Below are 18901 nucleotides of genomic sequence, written 5' to 3'. Positions count from 1 at the left end.
TGTACAGGTGGCACCTCACCATCAAAGAGTGTCCCCGGGAAAACCACACTCAGCCTGCTCCATGGGCCCAGAGCACGCCTGCCATGTACGCACAAGAGACTGGAGAACACGGCTATTCATGCAGCAGGGGGAGAGGCAACCCGAGTGTCCACCAGTGGGTGAATAAACCAGATGTGGTGGACGCGTGGGATGGAATACTACTCAGCCCTGAAAAGGAAGGATGAACATGGATGAACAGCTGCTACAACACGGATGAACCTTTAAGACATTATGCTGAGTGAAATAAGCTAGTCACAAAAGGACAAATGTTGTAGAATTCCACTTATATCAACACGAGGTTCTTAGAGTAGTCAAACACACACAGACGGGAAGGAGAATGGTGGGTGCCGGGGGCTGGGGAATGGGAGGAAGGGGGGAGTCAGTGTTTAATGGGTTTGGGGTTTCAGTTTTGTAAGATGAAGAAGTTCTGGAGATGGATGGGGATGAGGGTTGCACTATGTGAAGGTACTTAATGGTGCTAAAGTGTACACTCAGAAATAATTCAAGTGGTACAATTTATATGATGTACACTTACCACAATAAAAACAAAAAACAAATGCACTTGTCAGGGGACAGCAGGTAGTGACAAGGGACCCCCCTCCCTGGCAGCCCCTCCTGTGCTCCCCCAGCCCTGTGGCAGCTGCTCGTCAGTTTTCTGCAATGAGAGCCAGGCATGATCGACCCAGAAGAGGTTGCTGGTGGGGAATGGGGAGGGGGGAGCGGGTGTCTTTTTACCCCGAACAGCCGCTTCCTGCTGCCACGGCAGCACGGACAGCATTCTGAAGCCACCCTGAGCCCACTAGCCCAGGAGAAGGTATGGGACCCCATGGGCACCTGAACCACATCCCAGAACAGTGGGGGCTCCTGTGGGAACAGGCAATTCCCTCCCTGGGGTGCCAGGCTCCCTGCATGGCTCGACCCCGGCCACATGACCAATCCTGACCTCAGGCAGGTGAGCGTAGGACTGACCTGTCAGACCTCCCACAGGGGGTCCTGCCCCCCCCCTCCCTTCTCCTTCCCCCATCCCTCCCATGGGATCAGCACCCACATGCCCTGGAAGACTTGGGCTCAGGATGGCAGGGCCAGCTGGGTCTGTGAATGGTGTCGTGGAGCAGAGCCGAGCCCTGTTCTCACCACGTGTCTGCACTGCGGGCCCGGCCTTGGTTCTGATGAGTACTCAACCACCTGGAGGCTTTGAGGGTGCTTGCCCCAGCCTGGCTGAAGCACCTGAGCAACGTGGCCGTGGCCAGAAGGGCTCCCGGGCTTCCTTGTTTCAACAACGATGCAGGTGGGCCCAGGGGAAAGGGGGCCAAAAGCACCCACCCGAGAGGTACAGATGTCTGGTAGCCTAACCCCATTAGGCTATTTCGTCTTCCTTCCCTTTTAGAACTGGAGCGAGAAAACACACACTGCGGCGGCCAAGAGGGGAAGTGACCCTGCTACAGGAGTCTGAAAACCAGATCCAACTCCTGAAGCTCATGATGACCGGGAGAGGACGAAAGACCGTGTGTGGAGTTTGCAAATACGCGCCTGACCGAGAGGTCGCCTTCTTCTCTTTCTCGCCTGGCTATCGGGAGCCCCTTCCTACTGCCCACAGCCCAGGGAGGAGTGAGCCTGGGCCCCACGGGCCGGGCGGAGGCCCCTACCCGGAGCCAGGGCAGGGAGGATGTTCTGAGGGGCTGGAGGAACAAGCTCTTTCCAGCGTGAAGAGAGGGTGGCCCAGGCGTGTCATGGGTCAAAAGGGAAAACCTCAGCAACAGGGCGACGCCATATGAAGCAAGGACAGCCTGGCTTGGTGCTCCCAAGCAAGGCTTTACAAACAGGGTGCAGGTGGGACAGGCCACGAGATGGGTGGGCCTGCAGTGGAGGGGAATTCGATGCGTGGCCAGGCTACCAATTTCTGATGCTGACCAGAGCCTGTCAGCCCAGGGGTCACGGCATGGGGAGTCACAGGGCAGGGCTGGGACAGTCCCAGGGTCTGCCGTCCCTCACCGTGTAGATGAGGAAGCCGAGGTGGGACTCACAGTCACGCACCTGGAGCCAGGATGTGGACGAGGTCAGCCGGTGCCCGGCCTGCACTCTGCCCTTCACTCTCCACCCCGGCTGTAAACCGGGTGGCACGCTTCCCAAAGGCCACTTTGGATGTACAGCAGGGGACAGCCTGTGGACCACAGGGCAAATCCAGCCCGCTGGCTGTTTCTATACAGCCCATCAACTAACAGCGGGTCTCACATTTTCAAACGGTTGAAGAAAAATCAAAAGAATAATATTTTGTGACATATGAAAATCCACAAATTGCAAAGCTCAGTGCCTGTAAATAAGGCTTTGGGAGAACATAACAGGGCTCACTTGCTTCCGGACTGCCCATGGCTGCTCTCAAACTACGACAGCACAGGCTTCAGAGCCTCAAACATTCACTCTTGGCCCTGTACGGACAAAGTGGGCCGGCCCTGGTGAAAGAGACGGCGCCCCATGAAACGGGGCTTTACAGACACGGCGCGCCGTTACTCAGAGGACGCTTTTCTGTGCAGACGAGGAAGCTGCACGGAGGGCACACCCGCTGACTGGGTCTCAACCTCACCGAGTTCCCGCTGACTGGGTCTCACCCTCACCGAGTTCCGGCACCAGAAGTGTTTTCACAGGCCAGTGAGCCCCCCGACGGCATCGTACGTTGGTCCCAACAACTCAGTGAGGTTCTGCAACTTTTAGGACACAGTTTGCCTTCTCTCCACCCCATACCCCACAGCTCATGGAAGGACTTTCTATAAGAGCCTGAAGGTCGGCTCCTCTAAGCCAGATGGACGACGGGGCCTGCCTGGCCCAGCCCGGCCCAGCCTGTGGTCACCAAGACGCGGGGCCACCCAGCCGGCCACCCAGACACTTTACCTTCTTGGAGGACAGCAGCAGGGTCTGGACAGGCTCGAAGTCCTGGAAGAGCTGTGTCTCCTCGATGATGTGGACGTCGTTCTCAAGGCTGATGGCTTTGTGCAGGGCACCCCGGTCTGCAAGGTCAAAGCTGCAGGTTACTCCCCAGGAGGAGAGGGCGGTGCTGGCACTGTCAGCCACGCAGCCAGCGGTCACCCTTCTGCCTCCCACTCCTTCCCCCGGTAGGAGGCTTAGAAACAGATGACGCTTTTGCATTAGACACGGAAAAGGAAAAGCCATCGGCAAAATAAACAACTGGACTGACACGGGTTATCCCATTTTTATCCGAAAAATAAACAGCCCTTTGTTGACTTCAATACCCCTCATCAGAGTAGTTGACACCGTGTCCTCCAAACAAATGTGACATGGTTCTTGGGCTGCACTGGACTCTGAGGGTGCCATCCTCGTGCCAGGAGCCCCAGGCAGGGGAGGCTGGCAGCTGGGCAGCACTCAGAGCTGACCACAGAGCCCGCCAGCTGCTGCTGTGCCTGGCTGCCAAGACCATTCCAGAAGACTTGTGTCGGAGTCTACGGACCACCAGGAAAGGTGTGTCTCCCACGGCAGGTCAGGACAGGTGTCAGGCAGGGAGGCAGGACGTGCCCGTGTGCCGGCTCTCACCAGCCTCCCTTTGCACCGCCCAGACCTACCACACCTGAATTTCTAGATCTGGGCCAGGACTCGCATTTTTAACCAGTGCCCCAGGTGTTCTGATGGTCACAGAGATCTGAAGCCATCCAGGCGTGGTGACTTCTCAGAAACCCTTCCACGCTCTAACAAACCACTCAGGCACCTGGGGGAGATGCTGGCTCCGGGCAGCAGAAATTCGCTGGACTCACCCATGTTCTTACCCAGGGCCCGGGACCCACCTGTGCTGACAAACATGACGTCATGGACCGTCCCATCCAGGGCCCGGGTCCTGTCCACCACGATCTGTGTGTAGTTCACGTCACTCTTGATCAGCCGGGGCCTGTTGTCTATCGGGGTCACGGAGTCATCCATCAGAGGGTGGTCTTTGACAAACTGCAGAGTCTTGTCTGGTAGGTTGAGGGAGCTGGAGAAGTTGGCGGCACGCGCCTCCCGGTTGATGCACTGCAGGAGCAGACCACCCGTTACCGCGGGGTGCACGGGCACACAGCACGCGCTCCGTACAAGAGGGGAGGCTTCCCCGAGGTGAAGAACTTAGGACTACACAGTGCATTTCTTGATAAAATGGAAACACTGAGATGACCTTTCCCCAGGAATCTGAAGACACAGTTACAAAGCAGGGAGGAAATGCAACTGTCTCTTTGTCCACAAGACACAATTGTGTCTCATGTTACATAGTCAATGAAGTAATTTTCATCCATTCATAAATGAAAAAAGCATATCACACTTTTGAAATTGAAAAATACACACTTATCATTCCATAGCTCTCCTAGAAGAGAAGCCTCGAAAAATGGCTAAAAATAGTCCAATTCTAAATATAAATAGCATAAAGGTCAAGAGCACAAAGGATTCTTTTTTCTGTCCTAGTTCTTGATGTGCGTAAACCAAAATTCACGACCACAGGTGAACACCTTTTGCTTAAAGATACGCATGAAAGGAACTGACCTGTGTTAGCAGAGGCGTACCCCAGAGAGGGGGACCATCCTGGGGGAGTGAGCTCCAAGCACCAGGCCACTCTCTCAGGTCACAGCCCCGCCCACGGGCCATGTACGTGGCCCAGCTCACCAGTCACATAGTAAACGGATGCAGCCGCACTGGCCTAGACACCCACACTCATTTCTACATAAAATTCACTACTTTTAGGAGAAAATAAAATGTGACTCATATTAACGAATGGAGAGTACCGCTCGTCCCTTTGCCAAGAAATCGTGTGTTTCTCTGCAAGAAACAGAAAACGAAAAAGCTCTAATTCTATTACGCAATGTTAGTCCCACAGAACAGCTGGTGCCAGCCAGAAGAGCTTTCCTGTTCGGGCAGTTTGTAGCAACAGCTGTTACACAACACACCGAGGAGAAGAAGCCAGGAAAAGGAGAGCGTGCCCACGGCCCTTCCCAGCGCCGGGTGGACGCCCGCTCCCCGCGGGGAGAGCCCGGTCCACTTACCGCCCCGGGCCGCGGTGTGGGCACGGCCCCGTTGTAGCGCACCCACTTGGTGTGGGACTGCTCCACCGTGGCGCTCTGCATGTACTTCCCACGGGAGAAGACCGCCTCGGCTGTGGACAGGTTGTAGGCGCACACGGCCGAGAGCCCCACGTTGTTCCTGGGGAGGAGGGGGCGGCGTGACTGCCCTGAAGCGGGGAGCGCAGCGAAAACACCCTCGACCCACCCACCCGGGCACTCACAGCTGTGGGGTGAAGACCCCATAGAACATGGGCTCCTTCAGGCTGGGAGACCTGAGGACAAAGACGTCTCGCAGCACGTTGAAGACGAGGTTGCTGTCCGGCCGGGAGCAGATCAGCCTGGCCTTCAGGAAGGAGGTCCACTTCTTCTGTAAGGTCCTCAGGCCGCCCTGGTCCCCCTGTAACCCCAAAGACACGCGTGGTAGGAGGAGGGCAGACTCCCCCCGTGAGCAGGTGATAAGTGATGTACTTGGGCCCAGAGCAGCTCTGCCTGAATGAAAGGAAGCCAAGGCTGAAAAGGAAAGCAGGCTGCAGACTGCTAGTGACGCCGGCAACTCCTTTCATGCCAGCTCGGGTCATCGATTGAAGCACAAAACCAAACCAACAAAACCCTCTCGACGAGCAGTCTCCCAACTGCAGCTAGAACAACTGTTCGACTCTGCCCACACTGTGTGTCATGCAGCAGACCCCCGCCATCCTTGCACATGTTCACTGCTTTGGCCCTTTGGCTCATGTGCATCTCCAGACTCACGACCCGTCCGTGAGTGACTGGCAGAGCCAGGGGCTGGTGGACGCACAGGCTCCCCAGTCTGTCTCAGGCCAGTGTGTGTAAGCGTGGTCTCCCCCGAAAGGCGCTCCTTGTGGGAGATCAAATCTTCACTTCCTTCCAGCCCCCAAGTTATCTGCTGAGGTGCTCTGGTCCTGCCAGGTTCTCCGAAACACTTTTTAGTGAACTGACCACCAAGCAGCAATCGTGAAACACCCCTGACATGACTTGGTCTGGAGAGAAATACTGAAACTCTTACAACTGGATGCAGAAGAACATGAAATCGACGTATCCTTACTTATTCTGGACACAATGAAAACGCACCCCTCCCCATCTCTACGTTGGAATGGAAAAACCCCAATTCCAACAGAATTTGGTTAACACAGTACAGAGAAACTAACTCCTTATAAACTGGGGGAGCTTTGAGGGAGGTGTGTTAAGAGCAGAGCCCTGAGGACAGGCATCGTCACACGCGGGGCGGGTGCTCCTGCGGTCTCCAGGGAGGCCCGAGCCCTCGGCCCGTCCACACTGACATCTGTGGCGTGGAAGAATAAAGTGGTCGGGAAATGGACATCTCGGAGGAAGTGTGGCGCCTGGGCGACATGCCCTCGCCGAGGGCTGGGACCAAGGAGAGAAGGGGGGGAGGGGCTCACCTTGCAGACCCTGGCTACCCGTGGGATCATCAGCTTGAAGATGAACTCGTACTCCACAGACACCTCCGTGAAGAAGAAGTAGACCTTGTCGTCCTCGCCGTCCCCGCCCTCCGGGCTCTCTCCTATCACGTCAGCAAACACGAAGCTGGGCTCTGCAGGGAACAGACGCTCTGGTTATGCCTGTGCACACCGAGGGCCCGGGCACCCCTTATCGAGGACGTGGGAGGGTGCCCATGCCACACCCCAAACAAACGCCAGGGCCCAGGGATGATGACGGTGCCCATCTTGCCCTCCTTGGCCTAAGGAGATGCCCGAGATGGGGATTCTGAAGCACAGCCTCCTGGTCCAGCCCAACAACTGAGGGCTGGGCCTGCCAGCTGGGAGGCCCCCAACTGGGGGCCCCAGGGAGCTAGATCCCACCATAGCCCGGAGACCCACTGGAAGATATGCATTCGCCAGTTTAAATAGCACGTGCCTAAAAGAGACAAACTACTGACCACCAGGTCCAGGTGCCCCAAGGCTCTGGCTGGCTGGCCGATGCCCACGAGAAAAGTCCCCTGTGAGCATCTGTGAGCCATCTGGACCGTGAATCCAACATGGACACATGCTGTCCAGAGATAATGGTATAATATCACATGCTGATGTAACGAGCCTGAGCTCGCCGTCCTGAGCCTCCCAGATCCGTTTTCAAGAAGGGGTAAAGGCAGGCTTGAAACAGCGCTCTCTTAGCAGAGAAGAAAGCAAAGAAGCCCGTGGATGCTGGCTGTGGAGCCCCCAGCAGTTCCAGAAGCATCCCTACTGCGCCGGGGCTGACGTGAGCCCCGGGACACAGGAGGGTGAGCCGCAGATGCCCTCCTGTGAGGCTGGGAGCCGGCAAAAGGAGAACTCGAGTGAGGGCTCTGCCGGCGAGGAAGCCACCCCGAGCAGAAACACACCTTCCATGACGCCACCTGCTTCTTACCGTTAAGCCAAGGAATCGCATACTCCGTTCTCAGAGGACTGTGGGAAGAATTTCGGGAGATGATGGGTTCGCTTCCCAAAAAGTTATATGACGTCCCAGAATAAAGCTCTCCATCTTCAGGCGGAAAGAGGAAAAGGGAATCAACACTAGTGCCGGGGACAGACGCTCAGCACCACATTCTCCTCCCAAGCTAACACAAGTCCTCCCAGGAAACGGAGAGACTATCGCCCTGCTTCTGGGCGCATGTTTCTGCTTCCTGAGTCTTCTGTTTTGTTTCTTTGACGTGGGTAATTTTAGGCTCCATGTTAAACTGTTAGGGGCAATGAGTAACACACGCAAGTAACTCCTGCATCCAGTAAAATAACAAACACAACAGTGGGTGCACACAAGGCTCCTGGCCTGCTCGCCTTGGGTGTACAAGGCCGTTCCAAGGCAGGTCGTGGCTCAGTCACAAACGTCCCTCAAACGGGAGCATTAACTCAATGTGACCGAGTGATCCAGATGATCTGCACAAATGACAGATATAAAATAATCTCTTCCTACAAATCTAACTTGAGGACTGTGGAGGTGGCTGGTTATCCTACTGAACAATGAATTCAAAAACTTGTATCAGCGGGTCTGTGGAGAGGCTCCCGTACCTTCTGTTAGGATACTGAATATGGGAACGAAGCAGAGGGAGACCACTGTGGAGGAGGAGGAACGGGACCTCCTGGGGGTCCAGCAGAGCTAAGCCAGGGACAGACTCTGAGAGCAGGACTCACCGACCATGACGGACGTGTAGCTTTGTGCTGGGTCGAAGGGACACCTTCCTTTGCCATCTTCATTTTTGCCCAGAAATTTAAAGGATGTTAAGTTCTATAATTGAATGAAAAGAAAGAACACCATAAAATGTCTGAACTTCTGTAGTCATAATATATCTTTGTAGTCATAATACAAAGTCAAATACAAAATATATCTTTGTGGGACCATTTAATTTACAGACTCACTCTTCTGGGGGGACAGAGGGGAGAGCACATGCACGGTCTACCACCTGGTCCCAGGTCTGGACGCTGGTGCCTTGGCACCCTCTGACACCCTCGAGAGCGCCTCCAGATCTTGGAGCCTCAGTTGACTCTCCTATAGGACGGAGACGGCAATGCCGATGGCTCTCGGGTCGTAGAACAGCCAGGGCGAACCAAACACAGGATGTGCTCCGGAAGGAACTGGAAGGCCACGTGCAGAACTTTAATATCAACAAAGACGCCTTCAAAGCAGCGGGGGACCAGGCTATCCAATAAACAGATAATAGGAAAAAAGGAGCAGAATCTCTACCTCATTCCACCCATCGAAACACACTCCAGGTGGATCGATGATTTAAATATTAAAAACGGAACCGTGCTGCACTAACAGAAAGTATGGGTGACAATTTCAGTCTTGGGATAATCTCTCCTCACCTGACAAGACAGCCCAAAGCCAAGTAAGGGAAAAAATGGACAGATCCAGTACACAAAGCACTGGGAAGCGTTTGTCCACAGAAGAATGAGACAGAGACCGACAGTGACAAAGTGGGGGAAATGCCTGCAAAATGACAGATGAGGCATTTCCATCCCTGAATATACAAGAAGCTTGTACAAATGAGTAATAAAGCATTTCCAGGAGGAAAACGGTCAAAGCACAGCAAGTTAGAGAAGAAGAAACCCATCCGGCAGCACAGACAAGAAAGGATGCCTGAGCTGCCGGCAACCCAGGAAGCACAAGGCAATGAAAGTGCGGTACCATTTTCCACCTGAAAGCCTGGCGAAGCTTAAGAAGCTGGACACCCAGACTGCGACGGGTGGATGAGTAGCCCTGCTGTCTGTCAGAGCGAGGGAAACACGTCACAGACAGAGCAGAGAGGGCTCAGGGGCGTGCGAAAAGATGCAGTTACATTTCTAACAGGCTGGTGGAAACAATATACAGACTGTTCACCTCTTAGGTTAAGGAGGTGTGAACTGGGGTGACAGTGCACCCCACTTGATGTGATGCACTGATTGCATTTCAAGAGGATGTTTGGGGAAATCTGAACAGGGACTGGAGGTTAGATGACATTAGAAAATTATTGTGTATCTCCTTAGATATAATGACAAACCCGGCATTATTGTAGGAAAATGTCATTATTCTGAGGCATGTGACAGCATTTAGGGGTCATGGGTGTGCTCACACCTGTGCACACATACGATGCTCCCAACCATGCAATCTGTGTGGTTAGAACACATGTGTGTGATCACCTTCTCTGTCGGCTTGAAATTTTTTTTAAATATTGGGAAAAAATATAGGTCTAGATTTAAATGAAACATATGATTCCCTTACCTCAACAACTGACATATCTATGCAATTTAAGTTTCAATTCCATACCTTAAGCTTCTAACTAGAGTTTAGCCAGGAAATCCCTTCACGTGCAAAATGTTTCTAATATGACTAATGTGACCTAAGGAAAAAGAAACTAAGTCTGTCTATGAGGACTGAAGATCTCAACACGTAGACGCACCCCCTACCCGGATCCCAACCTCTGCCGCCAGAGTCTGTGGACACAGACAGCCCGGCAGACCCACCCTATGTATGGACCCAACCCCAGGGGTCTGTGTGCGGATACAAGGTTTTTGAAGCAGGTCCTTACTTCGCCCATACTTTGTCCTGTCATGTAGCTCCGACTCAAGCTTGGAAAACATTTTTTTAATTCCAATGAATTTAGGGTTGAAGCAAACTAAGCTTGCCACTTTAGCATACTTCACACTTGACAGTTACTCACTAAATAGGGACAAACACCAGAAAATGTGCTTCATTATTGATCTTCAAGTGCATTTAAAACACTCCTCCCTCTTTGTGGTTGTTATAAATGGCTCATCAGATTATCTGAAAAAAAAGAGTATCTCCCAGAGAGATGCTGCTATCTAATCCGCTCTCTCCTTCCCGCTCCCCGTCAGCAAGGGAAGCAGGAGTGGTGGGAGGGCGGTGTAAGAGTGGGGGGCCCTCTCCAAAGGACCCTACTGACAACTGACGAGGCTCAAGGAGAGTCAAGGACATGATGCAGGTGACGGAGACACGGGTCCTGCTTCTAAAACCGCTCAGCAAACTGGCATTGTGTTGTCACTCCTCAGAGGGAAGAATTCCAGAACTGCCTATCAGTGGGCAACTTGTACCCCAACAGCCAACACTGAAGGTGGTGCCCCAAGACCAGAGCAGCAGACACCGTCCTAGTGAGCCTGGGCTGCCATGACGACCACAGACAGGGGTCGGGGGAGCTGCAACCACACATGTTCCTGCCTCATGGTTCTGGGGGCTGGAAGACCGAGATCAGGGTGTCAGCACGGCTGGTTCCCGGTGAGGAACCTCTTCTTGGCTTGCGGACAGCCACTTTCTTGCCGTGACCTCACATGACAGAGGGAGAGAGCTCGAGAGCTCTGGTGTCTCTTCCTCTTCTTATAAGGCCATCATCCTATCAGGACCCCGCCTTCATGACCTCGTTTAACCTTAATTACCTCCTCACGGGCTGCATCTCCAAATACCATCACATTTGGAGAATTAGGGCTTCAACATATGGATTTTGGGGAGACACAAACATTTAGTCCGTAACATATATGAACCAAGAACAAGGGATCCAAGAGCAGAAGTCCTGAGTTTTCCACTTGACCAGGGCCCATGTCATAGCCAGGGCTCCCTCACAAAATACAAAACGTGACAAGGAGGAATAGGCCAGATGCTGGATCAGGGCACATTGATGCTTCCTCTCTGTCAACACTGGTCTTCCCAGAAGGTCCCCCCACTGCCAGCTCTGCACTATGGGCCAGCGGTCCTGTAAGTCCTGCACCCAGTCATGCCCTCAGTCATGCTGGTTTACAGACAGGAAGGCTTAGAGGAGGCCAGGGAGTGGGCAGAGGTCTTCTGAGGAGCCATGGGCCACCCCCATCCCCACACAGCTGGCAGGAGAAAATCCTCCCAGACTGCAGAGTGGAGACCACTGGCTGCTGCCTCAAGCCCCACGCTGCTTTAACTGCTGACCAGGGGACCTGCGCGGCCTTACCAGGTGGTCACAGGCTGGCTGGAACGCGTTGGTCCCGCACACGTAAAGGGCACTGGCGCTGAGGGGCTGCAGCACTCGGATGTAGTTAAGGCATTCTGTCTACAAGGAAGAGAAACGCACGGGTCAGCCACCGCGCAGGTTCCACCGGACGCCCTCCGCGATCCCAACTGTCCAGCCTGCTGGCTTCAGAGCATGAACCAGCCAAGCACACGCCCGACAGCAGCTCCTCACGGCCCACTGATGACCAACCCGACTGTGAATTCACTGCCACCCTTCCACCTCGGGCCTCAGGTGCCATCCGTCTGCACAGGCCAGTCCTGCCCTGCCTGGCACGGTGGGAGCAGGAGACCCGGCTCCACCCCTGCACAAACCTAAATCTGCAGCTGGCCAGAGTGCTTCTGTCTCTGCAGGGCCCACAGGCCGCTGTCAAGTGCCAAACAGATTTCACCTCAGTCACTGATTTATACTCAGCAAAGATGCATCAGCCAAAAAGCAATGAAAGCTGACCTCAAACCTTACTGGACACCCGGCACAGGGAAACACGCATTTACTTCTCACTGAACACACAAACCATTCATTGCGTTGGCAGGCCCGAGGGGGTGTGTGCTGTGCAGCGTTCCCCCCACCCTCCCTATCTCTGGGGGACCCCACCCTCGACGCCCCAGTGCACGCAACTGGAAGCAGTGCTTCTCAGGAGAGGGGTGTGTCCGGCCCGCCTAGCTCAGGGGAGAGGCAGGACTAATGAGGGGCTCCGAGCCCGGCTCATCAGAAAGGCCCCGCAGGAAAACCAGATGCCACTGAAGAACCCACCCACTATTTTAGGCTGAAATGTACTTGGATTATATGTGCTAGCATCTGAAATTATCTCCACTCGGGAAAGGTTTTTTTTTTTTTGCCGTAATTGTTTTGAAACTGGTTGGAAGTAATTCATCGTCCCTGAAAGAACTGGGAGGGACCCTTGTCCGCTGTATGGCCTCCACATGGGGCCGGCCAAAGTGCCTGTTCTAATTTAGCTCTAAGACAACTCCCTGCGACACCTGTTATTACACTGCGATGCCTGCATTTTCCCTCATTTCGAATTTAGTGACTTTGGTGAAAGTGTTTCGTACTTTGCTAAAAAAAGTTTAGCCAAAAAATTTTTTCTGTTTTTGTTTTTTAATTTTAATTGCTTTGAAATTAGCCAACGACTACAGAAATTGACTGTAACTCAGCTGTCTTAACCAACTACCAAGGAAGATGGGGCGCTTATACTCCAAGACTCCGACATCGGCCCAGCACCAGTTAGGGGCAGGGCGGCCCAAGTGGGTGGCAGCCATAACCCAGAGCTCTGGAGGGAGACGGACACTCAGCCCAGCGCTTCCCGGATGGCCACCACACTGAGATGCCCAGTATCTCCTAGAGAAGGAGCAGAATCTCAAGGCACAGTTGCCGTCAACAATCCAGAAACCCCTCCAGGCCACTGGGGCTCAGGGAGGGCAGGAACCCTGCACCGTACACCTTCAGGCCAGCAGGCACCAGACATCCTTTTCTGTAGTCCAAGTTTCAGGCCATTTGAATAAATTCAATTCAGATAAACTTTAAAGTACTTTTCTAAAGCCTAGTATGTCTGGCACTTGCACTGAGAGCCCCAGGCTCACCACTTGGGAACAGGGAGGTAACCTGCAGGATGAGTCGCGATGACGTGAGCAAGCCTGGCAGCGTCCTGAGGGCGGGGCAACCTGCCTGGGCTGTGCCACAGAGTTCTGGGCGTTCGGGAGAGTCAAACAAGTGAGACAGGCCTGGGTGGGCTCTGAAGCTTGCAAAAGAAATTACCTGTTTTGATTTCCCCTTTTCCGCGCATTTTGCTTTTTTATCTTCCGAGACCTTCCAATATGCCTGTGAGGAAAAACCAGAGTCCATTTCAGTGCATGTTCCCCCTTTAAAAGGAGATACTGGTATAAAAAACATACAGTTTACAAAGCACATGGTGGTGTTTAGAGCACAGGTATTTCCCGGGACATTAACATCTCAGATTGCAAAGCGAGGCTCAGAGAGCAGACGCTGGGACCCGTGAGCAACGGGGCTTCGTGAAAGTTCTGTGATCCGCATGCTGCAGCCAGGGGGCCTGGAAGGCGGCTCCCAGATGACTGCGATTTGCTGAAGAAACCTGCAAAAACTAAATGACTGAAAGTGGGGAGGATTCAATTATTTATCAAAAGAATAAACTGCAGGCATTTTCTTTTCTTTTTTTTCCTTTTGGTCGCACTGCATGGCATGCGGAATCTTAGTTCCCCGACTAGGGATCGAACCCGTGCCCCCTGCAGTGGAAGCGCAGAATCCTAACCACTGCACGGCCAGGGAATTCCCTAAACTGCAGGCATTTTCAAACATCAAGTGGGTTTTCTCATCCCTTCAAAACTGATCCTCGAGTCTAGTAAAACGTCTTGACGTTTACTTTATCAGTGGAACAGCAGGGTTATGATGCTTTAAATTTTATGTGATGGCAGCAGGTGAAAGTGATGAAGCCACGGGGCTCCCTCAGGTCAGGTGTCTTCCCGCTGAGATCTGAGCTCCTGCTCCCTCCACACCAGGTGGACGAGTCAGGCTGGCAGATGCCTCAGCGCCCCACCCTCCAGAGGAAGGGCAGCAACAGCGCGGCATCACAGAAGGCTCCCACGCTCCTGCCTCACTGTCCCCAAGATGCCCCATCTGCCCGTGTGATATTCCAGCATTGATGCCAGAATATAATACATCTCCTCCCGGAGAATCAAAGCTGGCCGTCGGGCACTCAGAGGTCAGGAAGCACACGGTGCTTCTCCATGGCAGTGAAGTGGATCCCTTAGCAATGTGATTTCAGAGAAATGGAACTCCTAATCAGGACACATGAAAGCAGAACAAAGTCCCATTTCAAATAGCAACTTCCTTTAGAAATTAAAATGTAGACAATTTCATCATTATCTACAGGCAATGCATAAGGACACGGGAACATGAACTCTGACAGGCCCTTGATCACGGGCGTTTTCACTGAAGCTTGGCTGTAGTCCTTTCACTTTTTTTTCCTCTTTTACGTCTACGGAGCCTAGAGCCTCTCGGTTACCCACAGTGATGGCATTAACAGAGCAACGGGGGCTCTGACTGAGCACCTGCAGGTCGGCACAAGCACGCGGTGGAACCACGATGTTCCCAAGACGAGATTCTGAAAGGCAGTGTTAGCCCGAGTTGCTGGAAAGGAGAGTAAGGCCCAGAGGAAGGGGATTCAATGAACACAGGGAGTAGGGGCTGAGCAGGGCAGGCCCTTAGCACCCCTCTGCTCTAAGTGCCTACTGTTTCAAACACTTTATTTTCACAGGGTGATGACCAGAATCTCGTTTATGTGAAACGGAAATTAAGTACTATGCCTGACTCTGGAGAGTAACACAAAATGAAATAAAAAAATAAGAGATCTGGGGCAGAAAAGGCACAAGGTGAGCATGGGCCGGCTTGATTCCAGAGAACCAGAAAATTACACCAACCACTAGGGTGGTGTCTAAGGATTCAGGAGCAGAGGAGAGGCTGCCAGAGGCCAGGAGGGGACAGTCCGAGCATTGGCTACAATGGCTTGAGGCAGTTCAAACACGTTTAAATCCATGAGTCATGGTCATACTAAAAAACCAAAAACAGTCCAAAAACCCACTGTCTCCCTTTGGGGAGAACTTACTCATTATTTGGAAAACTAGTAAATAAAGGCAAAGACTTCAAGCACTGATCCTGCCATGTCCAAAGGAACTGGCCTCGGGAGATGTGAATAGCTGGCAACGGGCATTTCCCCGTCACAGACGATATTCCAGCTCACAGATGGAGAAGGAAAGGTAGAGGCGGGACGTCCCATTCTACAATCCTTGACGTGCTCCAGACTGCGACGGTCAAGGGCCAGGAGGAGGACGCCCGCCTGGGTGGAGGGTCCGGCCTCTCACAGGAGCCAGACTGAGGCTGGGGGCCGGACAGGACTGCGAGTGGCTCTCCCAGCACGTAGACCCAGGGCGGGCTCCCAGGAATGGAGACTCGACGATGGATAGAGTGCCTGGCCACACAGATGGCCTGAGTTCAACCTGATCAAACTGAATAGTCAAACATCATCTATGAGGGAGTCCGTGAAATTTGAACACTATTTGATGAAATTAATTTTGGGGATGCAATAACGATATTTTGGTTATTTTGAAAAAAGGAGTCCCTTCCTTTAGGAGATGCTCAGGGAAACATGTGCAGATGAAGAACATGGGTTCGGGATTCGCAAAGCCTCGCAGAGGGAGCAGAGGAGGAGGACATGGATGGGATGGGGGTGAACCCCCGGCCTGCAGGAGCCTCGATGGGTACAGGGTTCATCGTATCACTCCCTCTGCTCCCGTGTGTGCCTGAGATTTTCCGTAATAAAATGTTCAAAAATCCAAGATAAAGAGAGGGTGATCCCCGGGTGAACTGCCAGCCTGGGGAGGACGGAGGCTGCCAGGGGACACCCTGAGATGGGGCTTCGTGGACACAGGGCGGGAAAGAAGCTTCAGGATGACAGGCCCTCAGCCCTGCTGGGCAGGAAGGCTGCTCGCTAGACGCACAGGACGTCCATGGGGCTGGCCACTGGGGTGAGCAGACTCCACAGCCGAGAGCGGGCCCGACACCCCAGGGGCAGGCCGGTGTGTGGATCTGAGGAGAAAGCACTGGAAAGGGTCTGTGGCCCAGACAGCAGGGGAGCGGGGAGCCCACACCATACCTCATGTTGCTTCTTGGAGATATTGTGTGCGTTCAAGGCAAACACGGCTTCCCGGGCGCCCACGTACAAGGTGTCCTTGTCCTCACTCAGCAGCAAGGCCGAGTAGTTGAAGATGCCCGGCTCGTGAAACTGCACCAGCTGCACCTCTGGGGAGGGCGGGGCGGGGGGAGACCGTATTAGGTATTTCTGAGCTTGGACACACCCTGAGCATCTGGTCCCCTTTTAGTGCGCGGCTGTCTCACTAGGGCCATGCATGGGTCTGCTGCCACAGTGGACAGGCCCCAGCCGAGGCCAGAACTCAGGCACCTTTGGGCGGAGGCCGCCACCAAGTGTGAGGCCCCAGAGCCACTGTTCTCTCCCGGTGCTGTGGCCTGACTTCCCTTCCTGCTCCCTCCAGCCCAGCTGAGTTCCAAACCCGGCAGCGTGACCTCCTAGGAACATGACCTTCAGGCAGCGTGACCTCTTTGCAGTGTAACCTTGTGACCTCCCAGGAGACTGCACGCCAGACACCTTAAACTGCTGACCACTGTGGTTCCCTCTCCCTCCCATCAAACTCTTGTCTATGTGTATTTAATCGTCCATAGATGAGGTTTATAAAGAATATAACTATTTAGGATTTTCTTATTCAGAAAAAAATCATTTACCTCAAAGCCTTTAAAAAAATCTATTTCAGCGATTACACCCCTTAACCCAAGCATTTTCCAAGGATAACCACCACAAACTTAAAAAGCAGAGAAACAAATGACTTTTTCACTTATTTGGTAATTGCATCAATAGCTATTTAGGAATATGAGGAATTTAAGGGTGAGCTATTTAGGAGTAATATAAATGTACTGACACTATTTCTTAAGGAGCTATTTCTTCTTTTTGACCATCCCAGCATCAATTTTAAACTTGGCTTTCCATCTATCACCAAGCTCTGATTTTATTGAAGCGTTAGGTGTTCACGCTTTCTGCTCTTCTAATTTTCCATTGTTGAAGAAAGATACACACAGGATAGAGACTCTCCCAGCACACACACTGCCTGGAATTCTGCACAAGACAGCTCAAGCCCTGCAAGCACACCTCGCTCAGGACCACTGAGCCTGAAAGACTGGAGCGGAGGGGTTCCTAAGACACAGCTCCCAAAAGAGGAAATAAACAAAAGAGAAACTAATAAATAGCAAATGAAAACAATTGGCCTGAAGCTCAGCTACACATAATTAAATATCCTCAAAATATTGATACTACTTGGTGTGGTTTGTGCCCAGGCAGTGTGCACCAAACGTCACCAGGCACAAGGAAGATAAACTTCCTTCCAGGGCCCCCCCTGATTTAGAAGCCAAATCAGCAGGCCAAGAACAAGCCCTGCAAGTGTTTCCAGTTATCAGACCATCTCCCCAGAAGCGGCGGTGCAGGCCATCTGCCCACACGCAAGTGCCAGGAGGACAGACCCAGCAGAGCAAAGGGCACCCGTGCATCTCAACACCACGAGCAGGGAGCAGGGTGGCCATTCCCTTCAGATGCCACCAGCGCCTGACATGGTTCTGCCCTCACCTCTGTGCTCCCAGGTGATCCTAGGTATGGGTGCAAACGCCACCGCTGTCCCAAACACCACGGCGAGGGCGGTGAGCAGCCCCCCGACGGGGGCACACATCCTCATCAGCTGGGGCCGCAGTGGGGACTTCGGCAGCAAATGCCCGCGGGCAGGTGAGCCCACGGTGGGTGTCAGGGCGGTCGATGCTCAGAGCTGCAGGGCTACGACCTGCAGCACAGCCTGGAGCTGGTGGGCGGCGCCAGCCCCGAGGCCCCGCATTGCTCAGCACGCTGGGTGAGGTCGAGCTGCTCTCACCACTGAAAATGTCAGAGGCCACCTGGTTCTTAAACAGCGTGCTTCTCTACGGCCTTCTGAAGAAATCCTGGAAGAAAGTGAAAAGGAAGGGTTACGAGTCAGGATGTGTCGTAATAACGCCTGCTTTCTGTTTGCTCAATATCCCCCCCACGGCTCTGCTCTCACCACATCCCCAGCCACGGACTCTGTCTGCTGAGGAGAAGAGAGTGGTGGGGACATAGAGGGCTTCCTGTGGGGACAGCCCCACACAGACACCACATCCCAGACAGAGTTACAGGCGTCAGGGCTTCTTGGTCCTCAGGTAGGCCCGGAACGCAGGACAGACACAGGGACCCAGACCAGGGAGACAAATGCCTGCCTGGCTGCCCAGCTTCCTCCCTGTGCGGGTGCTGTGTCCAGCTGGTAATGCAATGAATGGGAAGGTAGGGAACGGAACCGGGGTTTCAGTTTCCCTCGGAGACTCTGGCTTCCCAATTCCTGTAATACTCATCGAGGACGACAGCCAGAACTAAAGACTGGAGAGCTGTGCGGAGGCTGAAATGTGAGAGTACACACACAGACACACGCACACGCGTATGTGCAAGCACACACGTATGCACGCATGCATACAGACACACACACATGCACGCACGCATGTCCTGGTCGTGCAGGAGTAGCTGACCTCCTGCAGGGGACAGGGCCACCCCGATGGCCTCGCTCCTCCAGCCTCACCGTAAAAGTCTGCATGTCATGGAAACTGGTCATGGGCTCTGATGTGTCACCGAGAAGAAGCACCTTATGGAAAGAACAGGCCTGTGCTGAACAGAGAACCTGCGGGGCTGGGGTTCCTCAGATCTCCTGGCACCCACGCTCTGACCCTG

General features: G+C 53.5%; 1 protein-coding gene across 13 annotated transcripts in view; it reads right to left on the bottom strand.

Annotated features, from left to right (window-relative positions):
* The window catches only part of SEMA4D (semaphorin 4D), a gene marked incomplete at its 3' end in the record, with an annotated part of 121861 nt that overhangs the window by 19353 nt on the left and 83607 nt on the right, over nucleotides 1-18901 (bottom strand). For all 13 annotated transcript variants that reach the window (XR_014266220.1, XM_082471256.1, XM_082471264.1 and 10 more), the window contains 11 exons: nucleotides 17747-18108; nucleotides 16211-16356; nucleotides 13300-13362; nucleotides 11488-11586; nucleotides 8210-8303; nucleotides 7449-7562; nucleotides 6488-6639; nucleotides 5291-5466; nucleotides 5052-5208; nucleotides 3831-4053; nucleotides 2926-3041 (listed from right to left, as the gene is read on the bottom strand). Coding sequence is in view for 12 of the 13 variants with exons in the window: in XM_082471256.1 (XP_082327382.1) it covers nucleotides 2926-3041; nucleotides 3831-4053; nucleotides 5052-5208; nucleotides 5291-5466; nucleotides 6488-6639; nucleotides 7449-7562; nucleotides 8210-8303; nucleotides 11488-11586; nucleotides 13300-13362; nucleotides 16211-16356; nucleotides 17747-17852 (1446 nt within the window). The remainder of the gene's footprint in view (nucleotides 1-2925; nucleotides 3042-3830; nucleotides 4054-5051; nucleotides 5209-5290; nucleotides 5467-6487; nucleotides 6640-7448; nucleotides 7563-8209; nucleotides 8304-11487; nucleotides 11587-13299; nucleotides 13363-16210; nucleotides 16357-17746; nucleotides 18109-18901) is intronic.

Source organism: Balaenoptera physalus, assembly GCF_965194825.1.
Source record: "Balaenoptera physalus genome assembly, chromosome: 7".
In the NCBI taxonomy this organism is placed as follows: Eukaryota; Metazoa; Chordata; class Mammalia; order Artiodactyla; family Balaenopteridae; genus Balaenoptera; species Balaenoptera physalus.
This window is presented reverse-complemented; position numbering and strand designations above follow the sequence as displayed.